At 43.1% G+C, this 10,897-nt stretch overlaps 1 protein-coding gene across 3 annotated transcripts in view; it reads right to left on the reverse strand.

Moving 5' to 3' along the window:
- CUNH11orf80 (chromosome unknown C11orf80 homolog) overlaps positions 1-1,409 on the reverse strand; it is a 97,836-nt gene extending 96,427 nt beyond the window's left edge. For 2 of the 3 annotated variants that reach the window (XM_010635867.3, XM_019209246.2), the window contains exon 1: positions 1,244-1,409. In XM_010635867.3, the coding sequence (XP_010634169.1) occupies positions 1,244-1,273 (30 nt within the window). In that variant the 5' untranslated portion in view covers positions 1,274-1,409. The remainder of the gene's footprint in view (positions 1-1,243) is intronic. The other variant, XM_010635866.3, reaches the window with a different exon arrangement.
- Between the last annotated feature and the right edge of the window lie 9,488 nt (positions 1,410-10,897).

The raw sequence follows: 10,897 nt of genomic DNA on the forward strand, positions 1-10,897 counted from the left end.
TGTAGTGGCCCATGCCTGTAATTCAAGCACTCGGGAGGCTGAGGCAGGAGGATTGCCAGGGGCTAGAGGCCAGCCTGAGCTACACAGTGAGTTCAAGGCCAGCCAACTTCATAGTGAGACCCTATCTCAAAAAAACAAAAAAAGTGTATAAGCTTTAAACTTCATTAACCAAAGTCTCTCTCCACTCATATCACTTTGTATTTCTGTCAAGTAAATAAACCTTTGGATGTGAAAAAAAAAAAAAGAAAAGAAAAAGAGCTCCACAGAGTGATCAACAACAAAAAAGATACCCAAATAAAGCAATCTTAATGACACAAAATATATATAATTTCATTACTCATGTAAGTAGACTCTCACTTCCACCACACTATGACACAAGAATTATTACCTTTTTTTCTTTTAAAAGACAGATCTGAGTAAGAGAACTTGGGAACTAAGATCCTAATTTGTACTAGAATTTATCAAGATAATTTCCAGGCATTTCTACAGTCTATTTTCTTCATGCATCCTCTGACTTCCTTTGCTCCCTCTTCAGACTTCCCACAGTGTATGTTATCCAGAATGAGAGCAGTTAAAGAACACTGGCCTATTGAGGTCAGGCCCTCATGTTCCATCCTAGGTTCTCACATCTGTAAAACAGAACCCTCCAACTTTCTTGAATGGTAACAAAGAAAGAAGGACTGGGAACACTGTTAGGTGACCTCAGGGCCTGTGGCCCTATTTCACCTGCCCACACTCCCTTACAAGGGCAGCTGCTAAACATCCCATTAGGTAATGGCTGCCGGGGGTTACAAGGGACTAACACAGACAGGTGCAAAGCACCATCTTCAAAGGGGAGAACAGATCTCAGACTCGATGGCTCAGTGTGCAGCCTCTGAATCTCACCCTAACAGACCAGCTGCTTGTGGACCAGGGACCTGCACCATACTCTGGATGACCCGCGTCCCCTTGCCCAGACCCCTCCTAGCGTTGTCCCCTCTAGGGTGGGTGATGTCCCCAACCTGAGCTGTTCCTCACACGGGACGGCAGCAAGCTGCCCAGCGCTGCCTGGCCCCGGCTCTCAGGCACCACTCCTTCACAGACCCTAAAGAGGCAGGCTCATTTCACCCACTCCTGGCCTCCCTCGAGCCTTCCTCCTCCACGTCAGGTAACGCCGGACAAGTGTGCGCAAACTTTGCGGTCTCCCCAGCAAAGCCTCCTCATAAACTGTCTTTCTCCGCTTTGCTTCTCTTCCCCGCATCACCTCGCAGACAGCTAAGGCAGTCCGCTCCATTCCGCTAGAGGAACAGCAGCTACGCGCTCCTGAAACACCCGAAGGTGGCCACCGGCTCCTCCTCCACACGCGCTTCTAGCCCAAGCCAGGACGCTCAGACTGAACCATCCAGCCCGCGCGCGCTTTTACCCTGCCCACTGCGTGCTGCGCCTGCGCACTGGACACCGCCCCCCGCCCGTTGGCCTGGAGTTGGTTCCCGGAACCGCCCTGCTCTAATAGCCAGGTGGGCGGGCCGCGCGGGCGGCGGAGTTGGCCGGCGGCGGCCGGTGTTGGAAAGCTAGCTGGAAACAGGCCAGGCTGCGACTCCTCCCAACGACTTTCCCACGGTCGTGCCGAGACGCAGCCTTCAGCCTTTTTAAAGTGCTGTGACTGTCAGGGGCTCTTCCTGGGGCTTTTCCTCAGCTAGGTGAGGTCTCGAGGTCAGGGTGTGGTGACCCCCAAATGGCTTCCCCTTTTGCGAGGGCTGCCCAAAAGCCCTAGGCCAGCTTCCGGTTCCCAGATCTACCTAGCAAATGCAACAAATACAGGTGGCCTCTTGAAACTGGATTTCAGATAAACGACGACTTTTCCCCCTATAAGTATGTCACACGCAATGTTTGAGACAGATACTAAGAACGTGTTCGTTCATCTGAAATGTAAAAACCGGACGCCCCAGGTTTTATCTAACAACCTGTTCCAAGGCTCTCCCTCAATCTGCCCCCTCCTCAGGAAGGTCTTAGAAGCTTCCTCCACCCCACTCGGCCCTTTCTTTATTTTAAACGCACTTGATGTGCAGAGAAAGAAGCAGCCCTGGCGATTTCCAGGTGGAAGGAAGTTGGAAGGACTCCCGCGTGTCCCAAGAGGGGTTTAAGCCCACAACTGCCTGTTATCTGGTATCTTGTTAATTGAGCAGCTAAAAGAAAATGCTAGTGAGAGAGATTCCTTCCTGGCAGAGTTGCCCAAGGAGGAGGGTGGGACAGGGTGTCGGCTGTTTTCCCTCCAGGAAAAATTCTACCACTCCAGCTCCAAGAAGCCAGGATTGGACAGAACAGTCTGCAGAGTTGGCAGAGTGCCTGCCCAGTCCAAAATCTTGGTGCTACTCCAAAGAACTTGTCTTTAGACACCTGAATCATATCCTTCTCCAGTCTGTGTAGTGCTGTTGTCCCACCTCCCCATTGCAGGTGCTCTCACAAGGGGACCCATTAGAGAAAGATGGCTGGAAAATTCATCATAACAGTCTGATTTGATAAGAAAGCTGGTATGTCGGGAATCACTTACGTTTTCCTTTCCTTTTCACTCTCTTCTTTCACTATGTCTTGTCCCCTTTGGGAAGAGGAGCTGCCAAACGGAGAGTCATTATTGAACGACCTTGTTGGCTCTTGACATGCATTGTTTCAGTCTCATTGTAAAATAAGTATTTACACTATTTGATAGGTGAGAAACCAAGGTATCAAGGATGACTCTTTGAAATAGTTACCACTGAAAGTGTCAGCTCAGCAGATATACTCCACCTTGAGAATGGCACTGGGAATAAAGGGTGGAGAAATAGTTGCCAAGGGCAAAGCACCTCAGGTGAGCTGGTCTTTCTGGCTCCAGCCCTTGCCCTTGAAATGAGCCTCCTGCATAAAAGGGCAAGAAAACATCCAAAACTACCCAACAGGGAAGGGAGGCCTAACTGAGGGTGGCAGGGACACAGCGCTCTTCCAACTGAATATAGGCAGAAGTGAAGTAAGCCTATGATGTGAGGACCCACCATCAGGACTTCCATAGCACTATCATTTTAGTCAGACTCAAATTAATGTTGGCTTGACTTTTTACCCTCCCCCGCTTTTTAAATTGTTATTTTTAGTTTTGAATGAGGGCTTCACTAATTTGCCCAGGCTGGGCTCAAACTTGCAGTCCTTCTACCTTGGCCTCCCAGAGTGCTGAGATTATGCACAACCACACCCAGCTGGGGCTTGACATTTGGTGAACATTAACCCCATGTTTCAGTTGTTCTTCTTTATCTTTCATAATCCTCCCCTGTAAGAGAGGTGTTTGTATCACAGATAATTAAAATAAAGTTCCAAGAAGAGGTTGTATGACAATCCATTTGTAAATGTTAGAGCCAGAATCTCAGACAAAAATCTCTTAGTTCCTCTTTCCACTTCCCTTCAGCTGCTACCTGTGTGTCTTGGATCACCTGGATGTGACCTGGCTAGCTGCTTGGGAGTTCTGTAGTATAAACAACTGATATTACCATGGGATGCCAACTCCTCTATCAAAAACTAAGGAGCTAGTGAATGTAGACACCCTTATTTCCCACAAACTAAGACTTAGGTGAGCCATAGCTCCTCATCCATCAATATGTGCCCCCAATCTCTTTTGGGGGGCGGCTAGTAACTAATATGCTATTGGACTGCAAAAAAAAAAAAATACTGGGGATTGAACCTAGACCCTAGCTGGTCTTTCTGAGCTTTATTTATTTATTTATTATTTTAATTTTGAGACAAGTTCTTACTAAGTTGCCCAGACTGAGCTCTAACTTGCCATCCTCCTACCTCAGCCTCCCAAGTACTAGGATTATAGGTATGTGCCACTACACCTGGCTTGGACTCCAAATTATTAAAACCAATAGAATATTATAGTTAGAAGAGACAGTAAAGATGATCAGTTATCTTCATTAGATGAAGAAATGTGAGGTCCAAAGAAATTAAATTACCTGCCCAAGGTTAAGGTCGTTTTGGTCAACCAGGTCAACTAAGGAGCCTTTGGCTATGGCTCTAAATATTTTCAGCCTTGGCCTCTATAGAGTATTAACAGTGACGTCAGGGGGCCAGTTCCCCCCAGTTCTTAGACTGGGTGCATATTGATTCTGTTCCCATTCCTCCAACCACCTCAGGAATTAGATTACTGTTAAATGTCCATTTTGGATATTCTGTTTATTCTGAGAAGAAATCCCCTGCCTGGCCAGAAGAGACCCACTTCAAGAATCCCAGATTGATTCTAACCCAAAGGGTTTGAGCAGAATCAGAACATTGTATGCAATGCTACCAGAGAAATGGTGACATTTTAGGAACTGTTGAACAGTCTTTTGCTTTTGCTCTGTGTGTATCATTCCTAGACATTTCTTAGGTCATACCTTATTCTCAGACTCCCTCAGAGCAATTAAATGCCCTAAAGAAGTGACCCTAGAAACCTAGGTGGAAAATATCCCTGAACTCCCCCTTACCAGGCCAGTGTAAAATAAATCCATTTGAGGAGTTTCTCCCCTGAGAAAGAATCAAGTAACTACTAAAATAGGCTCTTTCCCATATATATAATAGGATCCCATACAGACAATAAGAAAGGGTTAACTGCTTCTCTCAGGTCCCGAGCAAAGACTGTCCCCCACCAGTTCCCATAACCGGGTTTCCTAAAATGGAGCGGGTCCCAGGTGCCTCTCCACTAATCACATCCTTGGAAATGGGGACATGGAGCTCAGATTAGCTCATTCCTTCACCTTCTTGAGGCCTTCTCCACCTGGAGCACAGAATCTGGGGCAGCTTCACCACTGCTTTCCTATCTGGGGTCAGACAGAGATGTTCTCAGAGGACTGTGAGATTGGGGGGGGCACTAGAAGCAATCATTTTTACTTTTGTGCCAATTCATGGACTACCACACTTGTTCTTCCTCTAAGACCTGTAGGCCAAGAAAAGATTTTCCCTAGGACAACACCAAATTTTTCATAAGTACAGTATTTTCTTCTTCACCCCTATTCCTTGTGCTTCTTCCTCATTTTCTTAGAAGGACTGACTGTGATCCTGGGTACTTCCTGTTTTGGGGGGCTGAGTCACTCACCAGTCTCTGGTTTCTCATCTACCAGTATCAGGTGCTGCACCAGCCAGAAGGTTTTGCTCCTTTCTGATTCAAGTCCAATTCTCTTTTATATAGAAAACCAGTAAAATCTATATTACAAAGTGATTCTTCCTTCTGTAATAAGGTTTTTACCTTCTTAGTAGGGCTGGAATTGTCCTGCCAGCTGATATCCACTGGAAGGGAAATTTTCTTTGTGGCTTAGAAACCTTGGGGAAACAAACAGCAGTGTAATCTGGTCACATATGGCCAAATAAATCTATTGATCCAAAGGCCAAATGATCAACTTTACTTGAACAATAACTAGATTAATTAGGGCAAAGATTCTTCTTCTAGGAGCCCCATTAAAGAAGACATTGGCTTCAGATGTTATCTTGGGTCCATCTTTAGATAGTAAGAGTACTCTGTAGTATGCTTTATCAGGAATGCTGCTGTACACAGTGTTTAAAGTGTTTTAAATTAAATCTTGCTGGGTGCCATGGTACATACCTGTAACACCAGGACTCTCGGAGTTTGAAGTAGAAGGACTGCAAATTTGAGCCTGGCCTGGGCAACTTTGTAACTTAGCAAGACCCCATCTCAAAATAAAAAGTTAGAAACCAAACAAACAAACAAAAACTAGGGATATATTTCAGTGTAAAGGCCTTGGGTTCAATCCCCAGTACAGGTGGGGGAAAAAAACTCTAGAACCATAGTTGAGCTGATATTTTACTGCTCTCCGCAGTTGACTTGATTTTCATCTGTTTCAACTTTAAGGCCATTTCCATCTTCCATTTCCCCAACTTTCCTTCTCACCAGTTGAAAAGAAGCAGCGAGATCAAACATCTAAAAGGATGCCTGAATTCTCTTCCCATTTTACCACTTACGTTAGGTGTTATGTTCTAGTTTTCCACAACTAAAATAGGAAAATTCTCCCAGGAATATAGTTAAAATATCATCTATGAAACAGTTTGAGAATTTTGGAATCTTTAAATTAAACCTTAGAGGTCATTTAACCCAGTATTTCCAGCCAGAGAGTCAGTGTTTGTTCCAGTTCATTTTCTTCATCCCATCCCTCTTCCTGAATAGCCTCTCTCAACCTCCTTCCTTGTATCTAAGGTTGACAATGGATCCAGTTTGTGTAGTATATTTATAGTATTTAGTATTGGGAAATATTGACCTATTTCATCTTCCTATTTCATGCAACAGTCGTGTCAGCAGTCCTAATAATTTGATATCTAGCTTTGACTTGAATATCTTGAGATATGAAATTTGCCACCTAGGAAGAATTTGCCATTCCAGTTTTGGGCAGTAGTGGTTGGTAGAGTTGTTCATAGTATGGAACTAAAATCTCTCCCTGTCTCGCCAGCAGTTCTTCCACCCCTTGATCCCAGAGCTGCCCTTTGAAACCACAGAGAACCCATGTAATCCCTTTATAAAGAAACATGGGGAATACTCAAGATTGTTATTGTTAGCTTGTCACAGTGGTTCAGATCTGGCCTGAATGATTGTATTACAGCTATCCTACGCTTGATACACTAGCTGTGTTCCTAAAACATTGTATAAACCAAGATTTGTGTGAATCAGATTGTTTCAGATATACTGGGAAGTTGACTAAAGAAATCCTGTTATCAGTTCTTTCATAAATTAAAATATCCTTGGGCCAGGGATTTAGCTCAGTGGTTCCGTCACCTGCCTTGCAAGCGTAAAGACCTGAGTTCAATCCCTGGTACCAAAAAAATAAATAAAATAAAATATCCTTTTTCAATGCAAATAATCTCCCATTAACCTTTCATAAAAATCCAGATTTTCATTCAGTATGTTTTAGTTAATGCAAAATGTACCTGCATACAAGACATATAAAATAATAATGATAGCATTAGCTAACATTTATTCAGCCCTTACCTGGCACCTGGTGCCACGCACCTGACATGTATTATTTAACCTCTCACCACAACTTCCTTCTGTAAAATTATCCCCTAATTATTCACAGATGAGGAGACTGAGACTTAGGGACATTAAATACCTTGTCCAAGTTCACAGAATTAGAAAGTGATGGGCCAGAGTTCAAAGAAGGTCAGAGTTCCAGAAGTTTTAGATGCCAGTAATAGTTGAAATGACTAGCTATTAGCTGTGTAGCACAACATGAGTAAATTAGGTTGAGATACAGAAACTGAACTAAAATATCTACAGCTGCAAAGTTGTATGCAAAACCTATTGTTTTCGTGTTCCAGCACAGTATGTAGGTTTTCCAGCATAGCTCACAATTTCTGGTGCAGCTTGATCAAGGAACCCCATATACTTCCTATCAACTATTAGCATTAAGAAGATGCTGCCAAAATTTATTTCAGGCATATTGTTGTGAGGTAGATACTTTTCTAAAGGGTCTTTGTATTTGCAAGGGTTAGTGGCATGAGCTTCTTAGGAAAAAAACTGGTTTATTATTGACTACAAAAACAAAAATTTTAAGAATCATGCTTGATCCCAGTCTGCTCCTAGATGGGTCAGAACCACTCAAGTGGGCCCAGTTTTTCATGGCATTTAGGTTTGCTAGTTAAAAATAGTTTGGGAAGCATGGTCCAAATGTTGCTTTGACTGGACAAAGATAAATGGATGTAATATTTCTACGTCCTCAAATCAGTTCCAGTTTCCAGAATTTCATCAACAGCAGCTTGCATTCATAACATTGTTCAGATCAGCACAGCCCTTGGAGCTCCTATGACCCCAGACTTTTCTACAGTGTATGAGGAGGATCAAGGTAGCGCTCTCTTCTATTTTCCATGCCCCACCTCAACCTCCCCACACCCGTCAAAATGCCCCATTTGATATGACATTATCTGCAGTCTCAACTGCAGAATTTTGCTTTTAAATACATGTTCATCCTTTGCAAATCATGTCCCAAGACAGTCAAGACCAAGCCAGAACCCTGGTCTACACTAGCCATAGAAAATCAGGCTAGGATGCTTAGCTCCCCTTGTGAGCCCACCTTTCCAACCTTTCCAGCAGGATTGTTTACAATTTCAAATCATAGACACGAGTGAGGAAATACTTAATTTTCTTTTTTTTTTCTCATCCTCCATTTCTACTGATGGCAAAAAAATAATAATAAACCTTACCAATTCAAGACAGCTCATTCACTGCACATTTAAAACTCAGTCTCGCCAGGCGTGGTGGAGCACACCTGTAATCCCAGCACTCGGAGCCTGAGGCAGGAGGATCACTGTGAGTTCCAGGTCAGTTTCAACTACACAGTGAGACCCTGTCTCAAAATTAAAACAAAAAAACAAAACAAAATGTCTCTTAGGATTCTCTTCCTAGTCCCTTTTCCTCGTGTTCTAGTTGGGGGGTTATGTATCATGATAATATCAGGGAAGGGGCACCAAAGACAAATTTCTATTGCTTGAGTTGGCAGAATGTAGCTTTCTTTACTTGGTCTTGGCCATTAGGCCCTATGGTTATTGCAGTTGCAGCAGAGTCCCTGGGCTCTTGGTATAGACAAATCACAATCCTAGTTCCAAGCTTCTACCTCAGCTCCTTTTAGTACTATTGAGCCTTCATGTGAGTCCTGGCCTAGGCCATCCACCTTCAGTCTCTACTAAAAAGTTTTCACCCCTGCTCCACACCAATTTTCACAGGCATCCTGGCTTTCAGTTCTCAACTCTCTGTCTCTGGTACTCTTCTCGGGGTGTTGGCACCTAGGAACTTGTCATTTCCTCCAAATGCCAAAAAGCCAAAGAGACTAGGACTTAGGGGACAAGAAAACTGGGTGGGGTGGCTGGAGACTGGTTCAGACTGCTTTATCACACAGTGACCTTGACATTTCTATTGTCTGACAGCTACTCTTTGGTAGTATGGGATACTTTGAAGATGGTGTTTTCTCAAGAGTTCCAGGAGTAGACAGAAGCCTCTTCTATTTACTACTACTTGGTGGTGGGACATAGAGCCCCACAGGTGTATCTAATCACTCTTACTCACCTCTCCCCATCCTTTCGATTCAGTTCCAAGCTCAGAAGGGTTGTATTTTTTATGTGGAATGGAAACTCACGTATTCTTTCCACTCACATATTCTTATGATGACATAAACTCTGTGCTCTAGGTTTAGCAGATTCTTTCTCTTAATTTTAAAGGGAAGCTTCTGGGGAGAAAAATCCCTTTCAGGCACCTGGATCTTGCAATTTTAAAATAGAACATTGCAAAAACATTGTTTCTGCTATAGCTTTGTAAGTATGTGTGTGGTACTGTAGTTGAACTCTTGCATTCTAAACACCTACTCTCCTCCGAGCTAAGCTACACCCCAGCCTTCTGATACAGATTTTTATGGTCTTTTTAAGAGTTCAAAAGCCAAGAATGAGAAACTAGAGACATTTATAACTAAGTGGATGCACACTGAGGCCATACCAGGACACGTGTGTAAACACCGAACAGTTTCTCTGGTGTGAAAAACTGCAAGTGTAAATAAGGATTAAAATGTATAATTGATATTGTGAAATGGAAGAAAATGTCTAAAGGAGTAGGGGAGTGGGAGGTGTAGGGGAAAGGAAAGAAGGGAAAAGAAAAAATATGAGAAAAGGAAAAACATGGAAATAAAGTCTTTATAAATAGAGAAGGGTGGAGGGGGTGAAAGGAGGGCAGGGGAATGGGAAAAAAATAAGAACCAAGATACATCATATAAAGTTACAAGATCCTAGTGATGAATGTAACTGTATTGTATACCTAAAATGTACTAATAAATGTGATGGAAAAAAAAAAGTTCAAACCCAGGACTTTAACTCTAATTTATGTATAGCATCCCTATTGCAGAGCAAAGTGCATCTGCAAAGTACTTGTGGCTGTTTAAGTGATGAGATTAGGGGTAAAAGAAATGAGAAACACATAGTTTGACATGAAAACATTTAATTTCATCTATTTACAATGAAAAATTATGTTCTCAATGTCTTTTTTTGTCATTCATTAGTTGATTGCATAGATATTGTGTGGCTGCTCTGTGGAGCTACAGCTGTGAAATAAATATGTTTTCCCTCATGGAAATAAAATCAGTAGGCAGTGATAATCTGGTATGGAGTGCTGTCAAAAAACCTAGCCCCAGACCTGGATCCCAGGGAAGACTTTCCAAAGGAAAGGACATTTAAATTGAGACCTAAAGAATAAGTAACCACTGAGTGAATAGATGAGGAAGAGTGACTCTAGCCGAAGGAATAGCATGTCCAGAAATCCACAACTGAGAAAACTCCAAAAAGGTCCTTCTGGCTAGGACATAGAGTACCAAAGGAGGAGAAGTAAGATGAAGCAAGAGAGGTGTGCGGGGTGTAGGATGTGTAAACTTTGTTAAGAACTTTGGACTTATCCTAAGGTCAGTGGACAGCAAAGGCCACTGAAGGGTATTCAGCAGAAGAATGATCTGTTAGATGGATGTAAAGAGGCCATTCAAGGACTGAGGATTTAGCTCAGTGGTGCCATGCTCGCCTGACAAGCGTAAGGTCCTGAGTTTGATCCCTGGCACCAGAAAAAAAAGAAGACCAAGTTGCCCAGTGGATAAAATGGCCAAGTGAGGGTGCATAAAGTAAGAAGAGGCCTAAACAGAACACTAACCACCAACAACAGCAAAAATAACAAAATTAAGTGATGAGCAGAAAAGAAACCCACAAAAGAAGCAAAAGTATGGACCACTAGAGTTGAAGGAAAACCAAGAGAGTGTGGTGACCCTAAACCAAAAGAAGAGCATTTCCAGAAGTAGGGCATAAATGAAGCCAACTGCTGTCAAAAGCAACAGTAAAATAGCAATCAAAAATAACAACTGGAGGAGCCGGGCGTGGTGGTGCACACCTGTAATCC

This window comes from Fukomys damarensis, unplaced genomic scaffold (genome assembly GCF_012274545.1).
Source record: "Fukomys damarensis isolate Sample0158 unplaced genomic scaffold, DMR_v1.0_HiC HiC_scaffold_27, whole genome shotgun sequence".
Lineage (NCBI taxonomy): Eukaryota > Metazoa > Chordata > Mammalia > Rodentia > Bathyergidae > Fukomys > Fukomys damarensis.